Source organism: Nanorana parkeri, unplaced genomic scaffold (assembly GCF_000935625.1).
Source record: "Nanorana parkeri isolate BGI_ZX_2015 unplaced genomic scaffold, ASM93562v1 scaffold1480, whole genome shotgun sequence".
NCBI classification, from domain to species: Eukaryota; Metazoa; Chordata; class Amphibia; order Anura; family Dicroglossidae; genus Nanorana; species Nanorana parkeri.
In genome coordinates, this window is record NW_017307748.1 from 193,176 (window position 1) to 213,592 (window position 20,417).

Consider the following 20,417-nt stretch of genomic DNA (forward strand, 5'->3'; position numbering starts at 1 on the left):
GAGATGTGATGACTACGTTCATTTTCATTTTCAGGCCAAGAACATTTTCAGCGAGTGCAAAAAAATGCCCAATTGATCTTACTAGAAAGGCCGTGTCTGGTGTGTTGAACTGATATATCAAACAACATCCTTCCTTCAAAGATATTTTATGTAAACTACTGCTTATCCCACCTCTACCCCATGTAATGTAGATAAACTGAGGAAAACATGTTGGTAGTCCTCAAGAGAAAAACAAAAGGGGACGCCACCACCATTTGAGTCCAGAACAATGGTTAAAAGAATCATTATGAGCAAGGAGCCCTAAGCACTCATAAAATACTCAATGGGGCATATCTACTACCGCTTCATAAGAGGTAATAGAGGGTATCTGTAACCGTAACATCACTTCAACCTAATTAGAGACGACGGCATGAGTCTTGGCATTTGTGCTAGTGTCCGTGACCCCGCTATGGAATATGTATTGTATATTATACTGTGTTATATTATTTTGTTTTATCTTAAGTGATGATATTGTTTCCTTTTTGGAACATTTTTGCCCATCTACTACACTTTTCTGATGATATATCAGCCAATGCACATGTAAGAAGATTTTGTATAACCTTTGATTCAAATTACCAGAAATTGTGATACGTGCATTCCTGTACCAATGTGCTTTTTCTTTTTTCAAAATAAAAAATGTTATTCAAAAAAAAATAAAAGAATCATTATGGTAAAACAGCCAGCATGTTTCAGGGGTCCACAAATATCCCTTCATTAGGGCAAAATGGACATCCTTTTAAATAAACCTTTGTTTTGGACTCTATCAAATTTTGATGGAGCCCCCTTCTGTTTTTCGTTTGTGTCTACTTTGGACCCCCTTGATCTGCTTCGTCAAGAACATCCTGGAGAAGGGATCCACTCCCATAGTGTGGGTCCCTTTTAAAGATCTAGCGTCTCTTTCCTCTTACATATCCCCTTGTTGGTAGTCCTGTCCCAGTGTGACAACCCACCTCCCTTCTTAGAAACAGTGTTGTCCCCCTAGGACAGGAAGTATGTTATTTGCAGGATTATCAGATGAAAATAAAGGGAGGGGGGAAACGCAAGAAATAGAAAATTAATGCAGTCAACACATCTGAAGACTGGTAATCTGCAATGTATTACATTTTTGTTCTTTTTCTTGGATTCAGATATGCTTTAAATGCCTTCCAGAGTCTTTCTTCCCCAGCTTATCAGAATTAACTTTGTCTTCCTCATTTCAGCTGGATGTAACCACAAAGTGACTGCCAGTAATCAAAACATCTCCAGCCCCAACTGGCCAGACTCCTACCCAAGTAAGAAGGAGTGCACATGGCAAGTGACAGCCTCACCAGGACATAGAGTCAAACTGGTAAGCCACGAGCCTCTCACCCCCTTCTATGCTGATCAAATGGTTTCCAGATATGTCTCAGAAAAATATACAATATAATTCCATCCAGATGTATATGAACACATGGCAGCCCTCTGTTCTCAAACAGTTTTACTTTGGTTTTAAATCTCTCTTCTGTGTCCCACCATGATGGAAATATTACCTGGAACTAACACAGTTCAAAGACAAGCATCAATCGTACTTACACACTTGCTATTGGGTTCATGTTTCGAGGCAGCCAGCAGAGTACAGAGTATGGCAAACAGTAATACTTCAAATACTAAACCGAAATCTACCACTGTGCACATGGTAATGGCCCGAACACTGCCCACTGTTTTCAAGCTAGATTTTTAATTGAACTTAACTGATCTATAATGTTGAAGACCATTCGATGGTGATTGGATATAGGTGACCCTTATAAATAGAAATGCACGGGCAGGGCCTGTGCTGCCACTAGGCAAACTGGGCAGCCGCCTAGGGCGCACTGCTGCCTAGGGTGCACTGCTACCTAAGGCGCAGCTTTGACCATTCGCCCCACACGGCGCCCCCCGTCTATTTCAAATTGCAGAAGCCAATAGCAGGCTGGCTATTGCCCCGCCCACTGAGCAGTGTGTAAAAGAGACAACTTTCTCTCTCAGGTTCGCTCCTCTGCTCAGTGGGTGGGGTTTCAATAGCCAGTCAGCTAAGCACCGGCCCTGTGCACGGGTATCTTCTTGACACTCATTAGCACTGAGAAATCCCCTTGGATGAGTTACAAAACATCTTCAGTGTTACAGAGCATGTCTAGTTGAATGTGACCTACTACTACTAGGTATTATGTATGTAAAGTGCAAAGCTCTGTTGTGTATCTGTTGGGGGCCTTTTCTTCTGTGTCTCGGCTTCATGACCTTCTCATCTGCTTTTCCAGGTGGTGAAGGAGGTAGATCTGGAATCCCATCAGGAATGTATGTACGACCATGTTGAGGTTTACGGTGGTGCTGATGCGCAGTCTCCTGTGTTGAAAAGGTTCTGCGGCAGTAAAGTCCCAGAGCCCATCATTGGCACAGGGAGCAGCATGTTCGTGAAATTCGTCTCTGACAACTCTGTACAGAAGAAGGGATTCCTGGCACAGCTGACAACAGGTGAGTAGCACATCGTCGGCATCATAATGTGTTGGCCTTCTATCAGTAGAAAAGTTGCCTCTTGCTTGAGTTTAGGTTTCTTGGGGTTATGGATGAGAAATCAAAGCAGCATTTGTGGACATTCTAAGCTATATATCCCTATCCTGAGCAATTGTAATATCTTTTTACATTATATGTAGTCAACAGAACTAAGGTTTCTCTCCACAGTTGCCAAGGTCAATCTCTGCTATGGTGTGAGAAGTGTATTGATTCAGTAGCACCTCAAAATGAGCTGTGAGTTGCCAGTTAGGTTGCTTGGACCTCGTACTGTATATGAAGGCTACCTGGCAGGCTCACTCTGAAGTTACTTTGGAATAAAACTGACCATGTACAATACAATCTGATTCCTTTTTGATCTCCTTTTAGGTTTACCAAAACTGTGTAACTCAATGGCCTGTTTTAAAACATATCTAAACCCAAAACAAAAATGGAATATATTACAGCTGACTAGTCCGTGGATGTGGTGGCATGGTGAAAGCATTAGCTTTCACTTTTCAGCGAGTATAGAGAATACCCATTTACCATTGCCAGAAACGCAATGTCCTCCTCACTTCCTGTGAGCTGAAATGAAACCCAAGCATGCTTCTCTTTTATTGGGTAAATTATTATTCCCATCAATCCCTCATGTAATGGAAATGAACATAAGCAGAGATGTTTGAAGTCCAGCGTGTGTGACAACCATGTCTACCTCCATAGATACAGTGGGGAAATGAGTGACAGGACTGTGTTATTTACAAAATTACCTGGTGAAAATAAATGGAAACAAACCTAAAAAGTAAGAAAATAGTTGCAGATGCCACCACATCTAAGGACTGGTGTGCCGTATTTAGCAGTGCTAAGAAGCGCTTCTCATTGGTCAATGCCGTCAGGTGGCCGCCTGGTTGACCAACGAGTGCTTGCAATTTGCGAGCGAAATTCAGAATACACGGAACAGGTACAGATAGTACACCCGTACTGGTGGACGGGAAGGACCGTTCGCCAAAAGGTAAGTATAGCGGGAGGGAGATTTGTGCGGGTAATTCCATTTTCCCAAATAACTTGGGAAAGTGAATTTACCCTTTAGGGTTGGTGCAGACTTGGGGATTCCTGGGACGTGTGATCGTGTGCGGTGTCATACAGCGGTTGCATCTGCATGTATGGGGTTACATCTGTGTGGCAATCGCTGAAATAAAGGTACATGTACCTATTTTCACGACCTGCACCGCGCAGTGTTTTCAACCGTGATCGCGTGGGATCGCCCGGGCGTTATTGCAGCAGGAAAACGTGCAATGTGCCTGGCACGACTGGGGTGCCATTAGAAAATAATGGCACTGCCAGCGAAATCGGCGGTGATGTGTGATTCCGCGACCACCCAGCCATCCGCTTGGTTTCGTGCACGATGACCAGCCAAAGTGACAGCCAAAGCGGGGAGAGCGGCCTGCCGAAGGTCGGCCGTTTGCCCTGCAAATGACAGCAGGGCGGAGCCAGCCGTGATCTCATGGCTGGTTCCGCCCAGTTGTAATGACAGATCAGCATCTGTGACGGCCAGCTCCACCCAATTGTTATTCATTGGCTGGGACCTGCTAAAAGACTCTAGCAGGGGCCGGCCAATAGAAAACAGTTGGGCGGAGCTAGCTGTCACTGTTATCTCTGCCCAATTGTTTTTTTTTTTTTTATATTTTTCTTTTTTGTTTAATCTTTTACCATTTTTTTCAAATCCTTTTGCAATTTTTGTAACTTTTTTAACATTCTTTGCACTTCTTTTCTATTCTGCTCGGTACCACGCAGGTACTGAGGAGAATAGCGAGCCGAATGCTGCTTGGTGGCAATCGGCTATTCACTCACTGCCGTTTGGCCCCTGTGAGAATAGGGGCGAACGGCAAAGAGTGAGCTGCCGGAGCTTCGGCAAAGCCGATCCATATGTTGGATCGGCTGAGTCGAAGTCCTTCTGCACTTCGGCTCAGCCAAACATGCAGAGTATCTTCTGCTGACCGAAGGCAGCCAATGCATGGCTGAAATCCGCCGTACTGAGCTGGAGTGAATCGCGTACGTCGTTCGGCTCGGTTATTCACTCGGTTGCCTTCGGCAGCTTATTAATAACCCTGTAAATGTTTTTGGGTTTAGAAATGCTTAAACAACCACTTTGGTTGTGTAACCAATAAGGCAGGGCTCTTTGACTACATATCTCTAAAGAAGATTGTACAGAATGTATTGTCAGATTAAGGGCTCATTCACACCTCTGTGTGCATTGCAGGGAGAATGGCAAGTAGATGTGAATGGGCCATATAATTTCCCTTCAAGAACAAGCTAAACATGCAATGCATAGATGTGAACCAGCCACATAGGAAAGACTGGGGTTTCTACTTGAAATGCATTTTCATGCAGGAAAATTTCCTTGTTTTGTGTCATGAAAATAAATGTGGGACAAGGTCAAAAAGTAGGTTGTAGGGTACATTGTAGACGACACACTTAGGGGTTTTTATTTCCCAATTCGCCAGAACTTGTAATTCCCTAGGAAGAGCAGTTGGTTTGGCCAAGGCAGGAGGGAGCGTAGGCTAGGCCTAAGACGCCATAGTAACAAGAATGATTTTTAGTTCCTGCTAAAAAAACACTAAACCTCTATTGTGCTTCAGGGTTGTCTTGGGGCTCCCCCACAACCCTGCCGGTCTGCTAATTCATCTCTGCCTCAGTAGTTTTTGGAATGTGCCAACTTTCTTCAGCTAAGGTGGAAGGCGACACAGTGTCTACAGTTGATAAAAAGTATTTGCATTGTGAGTTGTATTCCAAGCTGTAGGAAGTCCTGGATGCCTTGGACCACCACAGCAGTCACCAATTATCAGAATCACTAAGGTGTGCAGTGGGATACCCTGCAGACAACACTACCACACGGGAGGCATTATCCGTTTCTTTTCTTTGAAGAAGAAAACCTTCAACCCATCCCGTTATTTCCCACAATGCTTGTCAGTAGGCTCTTGATTTTGACACTTTGATGTCCACCATCCATAACCATCTCAAGGACAGTGTATGAGACACTGAAAACAATAACAAATACTCGGCTTATTTCTGAATCACTTCCAGATTCTTCAAGCCTTGTCAGATATTTTCCCTCTCCATGTTAGGAGATTTAGAATAATGGCCAAAAGGCATGAAAAAAAGTACAGGGGAACTGATGGATGAAGAGGACAGTGACCAGAGTCAGGGGTGTTGACCTGTAGATATATCTCTATCACACGCTATACTGCCATACCCCTTTTAAATCGGGTGCTGGAACTACTAGTAGATGGCACCACGGTAATACATAGGAAAGATGTGTCGTCTCCACCCCATCTGCTTCCAAATCTCGTCTCTTTATTGACGTTCTTGCAGCGTTCTTGCAGTCTGTCTATAAGAACTTCAGTAAAGATGAGATTTTGAAGCAGATGGTGTGAGGACGGCATATCTTTCCTATGTATTCCAAGCTGACTCCACTTCCCTCATTCCAGTGATCACATGGTGTCCTGGAGTCAGTTGATAAGGAGTCCATATTTGGTTTGCTTCATTCCCAGACTATCTATATACTAATTTCATCTGCTTGTTTTAGTTCAAGCAGAACTCCAGGCAGACCACTAAAAAAAATAGAGCGGTTTTAGCTGCCAAAGGATTTGTAGTTCTTTCCATACAGTCCTGAGATTGACATGGCTCTGCCACCTAGCACAGCACTGTCTAGCAGAGGAGGAAGCCTGATTTTAATCTTCTGCAGTTCAGAAACACCTACATGTCCCCTCCTCACCTCGCTTTGCGACTGGACAGTGAAAGAAGAAAAAGAAGCAGCAGACTGATAAGCTCATATGTTTGTCACTCTGCTCTTCACCTACCATCATCCACTGCAATACAGATAAAGGGTTCTTTGTGCTGCTTCTTCCTTCCCCACTCTGAGCTCTGCTGTACCTGTACTGCAATACCAGCCTATATTCAAGTTCTGATATTGCTTGCATTTATTATATAAATAACATTTAAAGATGCATTAATTTGTGTATATTATATTTGCCTGGAGTTCAGCTTTATAGATAAAGAGGAACTCCATGGGGCTAGGGTTTGAGATGACGTTCATAATGGCAAAATGATAACGCCTAAAAAAAACTGACATCTGCTGTCCAAAGCTCAGTGATGAGGTTCAAGGTGGAGTAACCCATTGCAACCAATCAGACTTCTCTCTTCATAAATTCAGTGCCGTCAAGCATGAAAGATTGCTGATTGGTTGCTGCAGGTCCTGTACAACACAATGCTGCTCACCACGTTAAAAAGCCTCCTGTGCTGTATTCGATGTGCCAACTAACTCTTTGCCAAGATTCAGTACATTTCCTATACTGGGCTCCCCTTAGATGCTCATAGTTATAACATGGTAAGTGAAGCCATGACATTGGGCTCAGCAGCTGTATGTGGCTGGAACCAGGACGAATGGTTGGTTGTGGAGAATGGTCAGGTTGGAATGTTGGGTTTTTGTGGGTATTGTATTCTTTTAGGCTTCCTGTCTAACCTCATCCCGACCCCCTCCCACCGTTAATGTGCACCTCCCCCCCACATGACCCAAAGAGATGGCCCCTGAGGCAACAGCCATCCGAATGCCTCGTTATCGGAATAGCCCTGGGTATTGCCCTGCTCAGTTCTCTTACATAACATTACACATGACACAAACCTGCCTGTAAAATATGGCTCTGAACTAGGTAACTTCTAGATATGGCCATTGTGATGCCAAAAATGCCTGATCTCTATCTGTGATCTTTCTGTTGACAGAATGCGGAGGAACGCTGCAGGCAGAAGTTCGGACGAAGGACCTGTACTCTCATGCCAAGTTTGGAGATGATATACATCCATCCGCCACAGAGTGTACATGGCACATAGTGTCCGAGGGACAGTATGGAGTGGAGCTGGTCTTCCAGAGCTTCGAGCTGGAGGAGGAACAAGACTGTGGATATGATTATATAGAACTGTATGATGGAGCAAATGAGGCAGCCCCCAGGATGGGGCGATACTGCGGGTCAGGGGTATGTATTCTGCTACACCCAATTTATGCTGTCAATACATCCATATGATCACTCTCTTGTTAGTCTCATGGCCTCAGCGGTACAGATATGTCAGCTGTGGTGCCCATTGCAGGAGGTGGGAGACGCGGTTTGCACAGATGTTCTATAAGTACTCCATGACATAAAAGTGAGAATTCCTGGCTGTTAACCATCTTGATTGGCCAACCCAGGGTGCTGTAACGCCTGCGCATGCACTTGGGAGAGAAAGGAGAAGTATTGGGAGAGTAAAACATACTCTGTGCCCTGCTTAGAGCCGATGTGGTACACTTTAGCTATCATGCCATCTCTATACCAAGTCCTGAGCGATCATGTAAACGCAGATCAGCTCATGATCTCCTCCCTGCAGGGAGTGGTGACTGTCAGTCAATGCCTCCTGCAGGGATTCCGCCCTCCCCTCTCTGTTCCTCCAGCGCTCATTGGAGGTACAGACAGAGGAGGAGACATGCACAGCTGGCTCTGGCTCTGGCTCTAGAGAGGCAGAGCCAGATGTCAATCAGTCAGCTGGGTGGTTCCTGACAATATTGTTAGAATTCTTCCAGCTGCAGCACCGCTCTGCCCTGGCAAAGGCCCGCTATATGCAAAATTTTAATAAGATGGGTACATTAGTAAATACACTTCTGTGACCCAAATAGTAAAAAAAAGAAAAAAGTTTACTTTTACTTCTTTTTTAATTCATGCCAGGATTGCACACTGAGCTGCACATGTATGGCTCAGTGCATAGTCACAAAAATGATAGATAGATAGATAGATAGATAGATAGATAGATAGATAGATAGATAGATAGATAGAGAGATTTGTGTTTGGAGTCTACTGTGTCCTACATACATGGTAGTATTTTACCATATAAAATATTGACCTGATATGTGCCATGCTCCGGATGGACAGTATTGCCAATAAGGGGGCATACTCTGTAGGTAAATGATAGAAAAGAGAGGGAGGGTATGCCGAAACCGATCGTCCCCAGGTGAGTTTAGGCACGTGGGAGGACAAAATGGCGTCTGAGGACAAAGACTCCTCCCACAAATACAGGCTAATAAATTAGCCTTCAGATATATATACAGTGTAATATATTTAAAATGTATTTATTTTTTCAATAAAAAAAACTGACATACCAGCAATGTTCTGTAAACTTGAGTATAGCTCTTGAGAAAACCCCTCTATATGTTTTGTAATATGCTCATTTTCACACAGCCTACTGAAAAATAACTTAAAAAAAATATATATTTCTTACTTTTTTGCTGTTTTGTTGCAGCAGGCAACTTGGCTGATTCTAGGTTTTTCTCAGCACCTTCACAGTGATCTCTCCTTATAGAAAGACTTAAGGTCCGCGATCTTACGATTATCGTAAGGTGTGTGGAAGCCGTGCGACATCTACTACTGTAAGGTCGCACGACTTTTAACTTACGAACATGTTCGAAAACCCGCCGAGCATCGTACGATGTTCGGCGGGTGTGTAGCATGTTCGTACGATAAAAGCCGGACGGGCCGTTGTACGCAAGCGCACACTGCCCGTTCGGCATTGCGGTCATCGGAAGCCCGCCACTCGGGGGGGCACGGCATTCCATCATCGCAAGTACGATCTGCCTGTCCAAGATAGGCAGATCCTACGTTTTTTTAAGTACCTTACAACCATCGCAAGCCAAAAGTCTTGCGATGGTTGTAAGGTGTGTGACCAGCATTAGGACCAAGTTTGAGGATTGTGATTCTCTCGTTCGCTTCATTACATCCAATGGATAAGCCATCTTTTAATCCTTTTACCTCATCCCCCCACAGCCCCTCCTAACATTACGAAGAAAAAGAAGCGAGAAGACATTTTAACCCTTAAAACCCTAACCCAAGTAAAAGCAAATTAAACTCCAAGAAGCATATTAAAATATTTTTTTAGCTTATACTATGTGAAAGGGAACATGTAACAAATCTAAAATGGGTGTTATCCCAGTTTGGCTGCAAAAGTGGAAACGGTACGCTTTAAGTTTTTTTTCTATAGAAGTCACAGCATTGACCGAAGTATGGAATGCCGAGTCAGCGAGACAGCTTTGCATAACAAGCTGTTTTGTTCATTGTAATCTCCCACTTGGCGTCAGTCGTGACCTCTCCTTCCACAATTATCTCCTTCGTAAGGAAGCAGGTTCTACGAAATCCCTGACAGCTGGGGGACTCCAGGAAAACCTTTTCTGATTAATTCTCCAGCATAACCAGAATATAATCTCCTATGTCACGCTGAGCCCATTCCTAATAAATGGGTGTAAAGGTCCATTAGAACCAGAATGTCGCCTGCATCGTACGTACATTCCCAAAGTCAGCTTATGTAGAGAAATATTCATGGCTTGTTCACACCGCTGCGCTGAGCTGCCTTTTTTCTACACACCACTGCACACGTATGATGTGAACACGGCACAAACAATTGTTAACACCATACGTGTGCAGAAAAAGGCAGCTCAACAGACAAGATGTGAACAAGCCCTTAACATAGAGCTACGGGCAAAATAAAAAATGACATTTACATCTGAAAAAAATCTCAACTTTTATCGTCCAGCCAGAGCTGTAACTACAGATCACGGGGGCCCCATTGCAAAAATGTGATGGGGGCCCCCTGATGACCCGTGAGTAACAATGGCAAGATCCCAAAGACTCTTTTACTGCATCTGAAGTCGTCTCTACACTGTAGACTTTCCAGGGGATTAGTGTTGTCGTCCACTGCAAACTAAGGCTGCAACTAATGATTATTTTTATATTCGATTAGTTGGCGATTTTTATTTTTCCGATTAATCGGATATAAAAAAATTCCATCCTTAATTTACAATAAAATACACAGATGCAGTTTTACAAACATAAAGTTTACTTCAGAATAAAACTGCATGCACAATTTTTTTCCACTCGCCCTGCATTGAAATGCGCAGCATTGCGGTACCGTGCGTTCCAGGGCGGGCAATCACACTGGGTGGGAGGAACGTTTGGGTTGCCATTGAAATAAAAGGCACTGCAACGCACCTCCCACAGCAGAATTTGTCATGTCCGAAACCGAAAATGACTTTTTTTCCACCTTTTTATCATTTAAAAAAGAAATAATTGTATTGTAAGCACATGGCGCTGGAATAGCTTCAGCCCGGGAATGATAGCTGGCAGTGGCAAGATTCTGCGGATGGCAGCTGAATGAAAATACAGCAGGTAGTGGGCTGGTGCAATAGCCAGCCTGCTATTGGCCATTTTAAATTGCTATAGCCAATAGCAGGCTGGCTATTGCACCCACCCACTGCTTGCTGTGCCCTCCTCCCAGCGTGGAAGAGAGAGCTAGGGGATCCAACCAACAAATCATTAATAAGAATAGTTGACAACTATTATTATTATCATCGATTAATTGGTTGCAGCCCTACTGCAAACCACTTCAACTCCTAATGATACAGTACTGTATTATCTTCACATGTTCTATGTTTCATTTGCCTCAACAGCCTAATGGGGCCCCCTTCCATCCCCAGGCCCCACAGCAGCCTCCTAGGCTACTATGGTTATAGTTACACCACTGGGCCCAGCTTTACCTTACAGCTACTAGATTATGTCACTTTTGGGTAAATTTTCCCCCTTGCTTTCTATTGTGTCACTGAGGCAGGATGTGATGGTTAATTGCTACAGTTAGGGGCACACACAACAGCAAAAGGTGTCGAAAATGTATGTTTTATTCGCTGGGAGGATTTCCTGTCCTGTCCTAGGTACCCTGTTTCCCCGAAAATAAGACCTACCCCGAAATTAAGACCTAGTACCATTTCGTGAATTGCTAAAATATAAGACCTACCCCGAAAATAAGACCTAGTTGTGACCTTTCCCTGGGCCGGTGGTGGCATAAGGGGGAACTTGAAGAGCCGCGGGAGAGAATCAGCGGTGCCAACGAAGCCAGCACTAGAGGAAGAAAGGCGGCAGCGGAGGGAGCAGAGCCGCATAAGCCGATGCTTCCTCTATAGCGCCGACTCCTGTCACAGGCTGAGTGATACCAAATGCACTCCACCTGTGAGGAATCTATCTAATTTGGTAACCAGCTCCTTCTGGTTACCAAATTGCTCTTGGAAAGGTACGGCACCCCTGATTGCCCTGATCACCCTATTCTTAACTTTGCCATTTTGGATTATTTAATTTGGATTTGCATTAACTTTGGATTGTTATGCATTAAAAAAAAAAAAAAACCTACCCCGAAAATAAGACCTAGTATGTTTTTTTGAGCCAAAAAAAATATAAGACCGTGTCCTATTTTCGGCGAAAACACGGTACCACCAGGACAAGGAAGAGAAATTGAGTTAGCGGAGAAGCCCAGACAACAATGAAAGATTTGGTTGTAATCCTTCCCCACGTCACATCCAAATCTAAGAAAACAATTTGGCTGGAGCTTCTCTTTACTACTCTGCTGATCTCAGCATTTCCTCATATGAAAGGAAATCATATATAGAACTAGACTGGAGTCTTCCAATAATCATGGTAAGATCAAAGTGTTTTAATCACGTACTTTTTTTCTATAAAGGATGTAGATACCAAGTTGAGAAAAGCCGTCCTGTAGTTGGACTTTTATATAGTATTCTGGGAGCGAAATGTCGGAAATAGCAGTCCGGCCTCAGCTCTGTATGATCACCTTGTAATTGGTCTTTTCATTGCGGTACAAGTAGTCGTTTGAGGTCCAGCGCTCTGCTCACACACCGGCTGTTTGCATACACGAAATGAATGGTTCCGTTTCAGGTCAGGAGACATAACAAGAGAGCGTTCTGTGGGCCTGGAGCTTCCAGGAAATGATTCACTCAGCTTGTATAAGGAAACAGACAGCTGGGTTCCCCATTAACGTATGAAGGGTAAATTCTGCCGCTGGCCTACACTATGGAAATATTTCCATGTGCTGTATGTTCAGATACACGTGTGTGAGTTTTCTTCACAGCGGTCCTTCAGACTTCAACACTGGAGTTTAGCACTAAATTCCAAGCATATAAAATAGAAAACGGCCTACATGATCTTTATGCTGAATATACAATTACACTGCCTGCCCAAAGAAAAAAAAGTCACACTATATAATTTTGTTGGACCTTTTAGCTTTGATTACAGCACACATTCGCCATGACATCATTTCAATAAGCTTATGCTAGGTCATAACTAGGGATGCACCGATACTCGACCCAAATGCTCCGATACCCCCGATATCAGAACTTCCACTCAGAGGGATATTTTCTCTGACCGGCAGTGCAGTGAGGGAACATGGAGCCGGCTTCCCATGTCTCCATGCTGTTTGGCCAGCTCCATGCTGTCCCAGCCAATCAGCATTGAGTTGGTCAAACAGCATGGAGCCAGATTCCCAGCTAATTAGGAAACCAGGCGGTGGATAATGGCCTGCCTCCCGGCTTCGTGATTGGCCGGAAGCTGGCTTCCCAGCCAATCAGCATGGAGCCAGCTTCCCAGCCAATTAGGAAGCCAGGCTGTGGATAATGGCCTGCCTCCCGGCTTCGTGATTGGCCGGAAGCTGGCTTCCCAGCCAATCAGCATGGAGCCAGCTTCCCAGCCAATTAGGAAGCCAGGCTGTGGATAATGATCTGCCTCCCAGCTTCCTGATAGGCCGGGAAGCCGGCTCCATGCTGATTGGCTGGCTCAATGCTGATTGACTGGAAAGCCAGCTTCTCAGCCAGTCAGTATCCAGCTGGCCAAAAAGCATTGTCGGCTTTATGGGCAGTCAAGAATCTGGGTGGCATGTCATTACCCGTCACCCGGCTTCTTGATTGCCCGGGAAGCCGGCTCCATGCTAGAGAGGTACCGGTATTGGTACTGGGTATTGTTGAGTACCAGAATATAAATATCGATACTCATACGTGATGCTTAAAAAACGTCATCGGTGCATCCCTAGTCACAACATTTATTTCTGTCCAGAGTTGTATTAACGCCGTCACTGGAATAAGTACACGAGCTGCTTCTTGACAGATTACAGCACTTTTTGGTCCCATAGAGTTCAATGGGGAACTTTGTGTCAAAGCACGCAAAAACACTTGAATCGCGTGTTTCCAGGCATTTCCCATTGAAGTCTATGGGACCAAAAAGCTCTGGAATCTGTCAAAAAGTAGCTGGTGTACTTGTTCCAGCGACGGGCCTTCTTCTGCTTGGGACAAAACGCAGAGGTGTGAATGTAGACTTAAGGTGCCCATACACCTTATGACCATCGCAAGACCTTTGTCTTGCGATGGTCGTAAGCTCATTGAAAGCTCGTACGATCTGCCCATCTTGGACGGGCAGATCGTACTTGCGATCATCGAAAGCCCACCCCGCTGAGGGGCAGGCTTCTGATGACTGCAGTGAGGGGCGGGCTTCCGATCACTGCAAACGGGCAGTTGTCTAACAAGCAGGCCACGGATTCTCGGCGGGTTTTCAAGCCTGCTTGTTCGACAGAAGACGTGCGACCGTACAGTAGAAACGGTCGCACGCCTTCCATACACTGTACGATTCTCGTACGATCGCGGGATTTCCGTGAGAATCGTACAGTGTATGGGCACCTTTAGGCTGCACAGGTAAGCTAATGTCAGACTGAATATTCGGGTTCTTGCATACATCCAGTTGTGACGGATTCTCTTTAGATACAAGTATGCCATATTTCAGTATTCACACCATAATACATGTAGGACAGGCAGGACTTATGCGTTCTAATGCTGTCTCCATAACAACAAAGCAGAGAAGAAATTCCAGTTGGGAAGGGCTTGCAGCTTAGGTGAAGCAGGAAACAACCTTAATGGTCTATCTTTATTTATACTTAATTTGACCCATATGAGTGAATATGGGAGCCATATGTGTGGACACGGGACAAGTCTGCCATTGTGCTGCTCCAGGTCGCTCCACAAACACTCGTTCAGCTGGTGCCAGCCCAGCTCGTATCTGGTCAGTATAGTAAAAATGAAGGCTAGCCACAATACAAGGAAGTTGTGGCTTCTACTTTTAATCATCAATGAGGCATTCCAGGACAGACCACAGGAGACCTTCACTTCCACATTTCATGCATCCTTGCACAGAGTCATTTTATTATTTATTTGGAGTGGCACTATCCTTTATTTCTGCTATACAAGTCAGCCGCTTCCACTGTACGTTTAGCTCTGCTTTAGCAGGGCTAAAAGAAGTCCAGTTGCCTTGACTGATTTTTTACAGATATACCATGACCTGGATGAATGAGAACCTTCACAGACAATGTCATTGAATGTTTGTTTATAACCATTTCATCTTGTTCCCCACAGCCCCCGGAGGAGGTGTACTCTACAGGGGATTCTCTGACCATCCGATTCCACTCCGACGACTCGATCAACAAAAAGGGATTCCACATCCGATACACCAGCACTAAATTCCAGGACACTCTTAACGCCCGCAAGTGACACCCCGCCACTCTCTACCCCTCTGCCTTGTTGTTTTCTGGGACCAAGTCCACCTATACTGGGGGAGGCCATTCTTGACCTGCAGGACCCCAAAGCTCTGATTCTATGGATGTGAGGTGGCAAGCAGCACCACGCGGGATAAAGGACTATAAGATCCTCAGGGATATCTAAGGGCACAGACTGGACAGAAACGTTTTCCGATACGCGTCTTCTTACACATCTCCATTGACGTACACGACAAAGGCTTCGGCCTGAACACACTAATCCTGTGCTGAGTGCTGGTTAGGGAACAACTTTTATCCTGTGAATTTTGCTTTCCGAGTTTTTAAAGGGCCACTAAACTTAAACCGCCAGTCGCCTTTTCGTAAGTAAGGCACGCATAACATTTCAGAGTTGTATGTAAAGTTTTACGCGCGGTAACGGCGCAGGATAAGATTGTCACATTGTATTAAAGTTTAACGACTGCAACCTATTTTACATTAGACAAGGGTGTCTACGGTGTCCTTAATCAACCTAAGCGCCTATATTCAATAAACGGTGCAGGGGTTAAAGTCCTGAGTGCAGTAGACTACAGGAACCAGCTGCCATTCACATTTACTGACGTAAGGGCAGGTATGGGTAGTCCACTTTGCACTTAGGGGGGTCTATTTATAAACTGTTCTCCCTGCGGATATCTGTGAACATTCGCTTTGGGTGAATAAGGCCAAAAACGGATGTTCTTAATATGTTTTTTTCAGTTTGAATGTTGTGTATTGTAATAATACATTCTGACCACTAGATGGAGCATAGGAAAAGGGGACTCATTTCTTATTTTCGCTAGCTCCACCTAGTGGCCATTATGTATTATTACAACACACATTACTTTTTAGCATTATTTACCCAAAATTGATGTTCACAGGTATTCGAAGGGCAATGTAAATTGTTTATAACTAGACATCTGAGCTTTGCTCCTTACACAGTTTTCTTGAATACCCCCGATGTACAGCAGAACACTAACTTCCTTATAGCACCAGGTATGTCTTACTTATTTTCATTTTAGCTGCTGAAACAATTGCATATGTTTCTGTATATGTTCCGTACAGGTGCTTTTATACAAGTATAAGTGTGTTTTAGGTTTAGCGGTCCTTTAATCATATTTTTTATTTTGGCCAGTAAGATGGGTCTGGCTTTGAAGCTTTTTTTCTATATAGTCCTGAGATGGGCACTTTTTTTTAAAACTATTCTTACTGACCCCACCCCCCCACTGTTGTCTAATCGCTCACCATCCTGTTCGCCCCCCTTCCCCCAAAAATACCTGAAAGTCTATCTTCGAGGCTCCTGATAACTCTGTAGGCATTTCTGTGCTTCAGCCGGTCTGGGTAAGATCAGGATTTTTTTCACTGAGCCATCCAGAAGCTTCTGAGCCCACCCGACTCAGCGAGAGCGTCTGCTATGAATGTGTAAGCTATGGACTCATTAAAGATGGTCGCCACGGTGAATCTGAGTGTCGGGCCGGTGCTGTGCTCGCAGTATTGTGGCATTAGTGTAAACGATACACCAGGAACAACAAAAAAACATTGGGAAGGTGAATGCACATGAGAGGAATGGCTGGCTTTATTTGTGTTTTCATGTTTTAAAACACGACTGTATGTATGTGCAGTTTGCAATAAGTACAGGCAACGGCAAGACTGTGTGTGGCATTGATGTACTTTGGGTGTCTGTGGTGACCACTGCCTGTTGCAGTTTTCTCTGCACCGGGGTGCTTTCCACCTTCCCCTCTAGTGAACGAACAGTCTGGTGGGGCTGTGCAGCAGATTGATGTGCAGTTGAATGATCAGGTCTACAAGGGCCCATTCAGATGGGTGATTAGTAGTAATGAGCTGGGCTCAAAACCTATGACCGGCACACCCCCTCCCGGCCCAATCAGTTGCGGCATGGGTAGCTGCCAGGTGCAGAATGCCCCCGCCGCAACTGATTGGAGCGGGTGAGGGTGTCTGTCACAGATTTGAGCAGGCTTGGGTTCACTGCAAGCCCCAGCTCCTCACTAGCGATTAGCTTCTTCAGAGAACAGAAGCTTCGCCCCAGGTTCATGCTGCGTGCAAATAACTGGCCAGCACCTTGGACAGAACAATGGCCAACACCTGCTGCTCTTCCATTGTACGTGCGGCTAGGACCTTTGACCAGCCCTGGACGCAGGTGACTTGCATCCAGGGGCAACGATTCTGGCCGCAGCTGATCATCCAGTTTGTATGTGGCCATATCACAGATTCCTGCTGTGTCTAGATGCAGCATTTAGCCCTATTGGAGCACAGCAGCCTGTCCACCCTCATTCGTCGGTCTGAATGAGGCCTAACCGGTCCTTAGCCTAGCAGTTTGGATGATAAAGAGAATCAAATGTGATGACGTTTCCTCACCTCTTGATAAGCATATATCGGGCCATTTTAAATCTATCACATGCATTATAAAACTGTTCTTCTATTTGCCTCCTAAGGTTTTATAAGTTTGCTGAAAATATTAAGGGCTCATTGACACCTATCCAGACTGATGCGGTGCGATGCATTAAGGTAGCCAATTCAACAGATCTAGAGTTAAACCTGCACCGTTTTTTCGATACAACATACCACAATACACAGCTGCGAGGAGCTTTACCCACCAATTTAAAGTGGAACTACAACCTTCTATCCCTACAGCCAAGGAAAGCACCTTGGGCATCCTAGCCTCTATTTGGATTACAGTTGCCATGGCCCTGCACATGTGGTCAGCTATGACACCAGCCATCTAAGGGCTTGAAAGTCTGGTTGAGAGCGTAAAAAAAGCACACTGGCAACCTTGATAGTTGGCATGCCTTAGAAGTAACTGTTTTGGGAGACATTAAATTAGTGGGTAAAGTTACTCTTTGATGTTTCTGAAGGAAGACCATCAGTGGTAGCCCCTGTCCTTCCTCAGCTCATTTTATAATGTATTATTATTTAAAACAACAAGTGGCTTAATGTAGAAATGACATCACCAAGGAATGGGGTCTCGTGTTATCGGTGCCCTTGTTGTCTGCCTGTCCTGAGAGCAGTATGGGAGATGCCACTGATTATATTTGGCTTCAAAATCGTTTGAGTTCCAGACTCAGAACATGCTGTAAAGGAGTATCAGAAAAGAGGTGGAATTTCCTATTTCTATGCTGGTTCCCAGTCAACTTTTCTATCTCTATACTGGTTGCATGTCAGTGGCTCAGAAAGCATAGAAGGCACGGCATCAGCAGGACAGCCAGACACCTAGCATTCTCAACAGTAGAGGTCTTCAATGGCAACTTACACATTTCCCTCATGACAGATGTACTTTAAAAGCTATGCAGGGCCCATCTCTGAAGATGGTTCAACCCTGTAGCATGGACAACAACAGAAGCCCATTCTAGTGTTGGGGTCACATACAAGGCCTGAACATTGGAATTAAACACCACATAAAGACACACGCAGAAATAGTTCTGCAAACAATCTCAGATCTTGTATTTATTTCCCTAAAAAAAGGAATTACGCCAAATTTCATAGATCGTGGCAGGTCATCAGATGTGTCCTTCAAAGATGGGAAGATTGTCTTGCTGGCTGTTACTCAGATATCTGCCCTTGATGGCCATTTCAACAGTTGAGTGATGGCTACCTTGGCCGACGGCAGCTGCATCTGTTTGTCTGATAGGAACACAGAATCGGCTAATTTTAAAGAGTGAGGAAAATAATGATTTGATCCCCTGCAGATTTTGGAAGTTTGCCCACTCACAAAGATATGAAATGTCTTTAATTTTTATCATAGGTGTATTTTAAATGATAGAGACAGAATATCAACTAAAAATCCTGAAAAAAACCACATGATACAAATGTTATAAATTGAGTTGCAGTTCAGTGAGTAAAATAGTATTTGATCCCCAAGCAAAACATGACTTAGTACTTGGTGGAGAAACTCTTGTTGGCGTGCACAGAGGTGAGACGTTTCTTGTAGTTGGTTACCAGGTTTGCACACATCTCAGGAGGGATTTTGGTCCACTCTTATTTACAGATCTCTAAATCTTTAAGGTTTCTTGGCTGTCGCTTGGCAACTCGAAGTTTCAGCTCCCTCCATAACTTTTCTATAGGATTAAGGTCTGGAGACTGACTAGGCCATTCCATGACCTTAATGTGCTTCTTCTTGAGCCAATGCTTTGTTGCCTTGGCGTTATGTTTTGGGTCATTGTCATGCTGAAAGACCCATCCACGACCCATCTTCAATGTTCTGGCTGAGGGAAGGAGGTTCTCATCCAAGATTTTACAATACATGGCCCCGTCCATTGGCCCCTCAATGCGGCAAAGTCGGCCTGTACCTTTTAGCAGAGAAACAGCCCCCAAGCATAATGTTTCCACCTCTGTGCTGACTGTAGGAATGGTGTTCTTAGGGTCAGCATTTTTCTTCCTCCAAACACGGCGAGTCAGGTTAAAGGCGCTCAATTTTGGTCTCATCTGACCGCAGCACTTTCTCCCAATCCTTCTCTGAATCATTTAGCTGCTCATTGGCAAACTTCAGACTGGCCTGTACATGTGCCTTCTTGAGGAGGGGGAACTTGCAGGCGCTGCAGGATCTCAATCCATGGCGGTGTATTGTGTTACCAATGGCTTGTTTGGTGACTGTGGTCCCAACTGCCTTCAGATCATTCACAAGCTCCTCCCATGTACTTCTGGGCTGATCCCTCACTTTTCTCATGATCATCCTTACCCCATGAGGCGAAATCTTGCATGTAGCTCCAGACCGAGGGCGATTGATGGTTATTTTGGATTCCTTCCATTTGCGAATAATCGCTCCAACAGTTGTTTCCTTCTCACCAAGCGTCTTGCTGATAGTCTTGTAGCCCATTCCAGCCTTGTGCAGGTCTACAGTCTTGTCCCTAACGTCCTTTGACAGCTCTTTGGTCTTGCACATGGTGGTGAGGTTTGAATGGAAGAAAGATTCTGTGGACAGGTGTCTTTTATATACATAACGAGTTGTCGTTAGGAGCACCTTCTTAAAGTGACAGGACTCATCTGTGTACCACATGACCAGTCTGTGGGAGGAGCCAGAATTGTTGTTGGTTGGTAGGGTATCAAATACTTATTTTACTCGCTGAACTGCAACTCCATTTATAACATTTGTATCATGTGATTTTACTGGCTTTTTGGTTGATATTCTGTCTCTATCATTTATAATACACCTATGATAACAATGATAGACCTTTCATTTCTTTGTAAGTGGGCAAACGTACAAAATCTGCAGGGGATCAAATCATTATTTTTCTTACTGTAGTATAGAGCTCGTCGTACACTAACAGATTTTTATATAAATGCTCAATCAAAAAATCTCATCAGAACATTTGAGAATGTCACTTGAGACTCGAGGAAGTCATTCTAAATTTAATTTGGTTTTAGCATTCAGTTTTGGAAATGAATGGCGTTTCCTGAATGAAAACCATGTTCACTGTTAGAATTTCATT

The 20,417-nt window shown here is 44.4% G+C and overlaps 1 protein-coding gene across 1 annotated transcript in view; it reads left to right on the forward strand.

Moving 5' to 3' along the window:
* Positions 1–15,136, forward strand: part of BMP1 (bone morphogenetic protein 1) — a 93,407-nt gene extending 78,271 nt beyond the window's left edge. The window contains exons 18-21 of the mRNA XM_018570225.1: positions 1,239–1,366; positions 2,292–2,505; positions 7,297–7,547; positions 14,822–15,136. Of these exons, the coding sequence (XP_018425727.1) occupies positions 1,239–1,366; positions 2,292–2,505; positions 7,297–7,547; positions 14,822–14,956 (728 nt within the window). The 3' untranslated portion in view covers positions 14,957–15,136. The remainder of the gene's footprint in view (positions 1–1,238; positions 1,367–2,291; positions 2,506–7,296; positions 7,548–14,821) is intronic.
* The last annotated feature ends 5,281 nt before the right edge of the window (positions 15,137–20,417 follow it).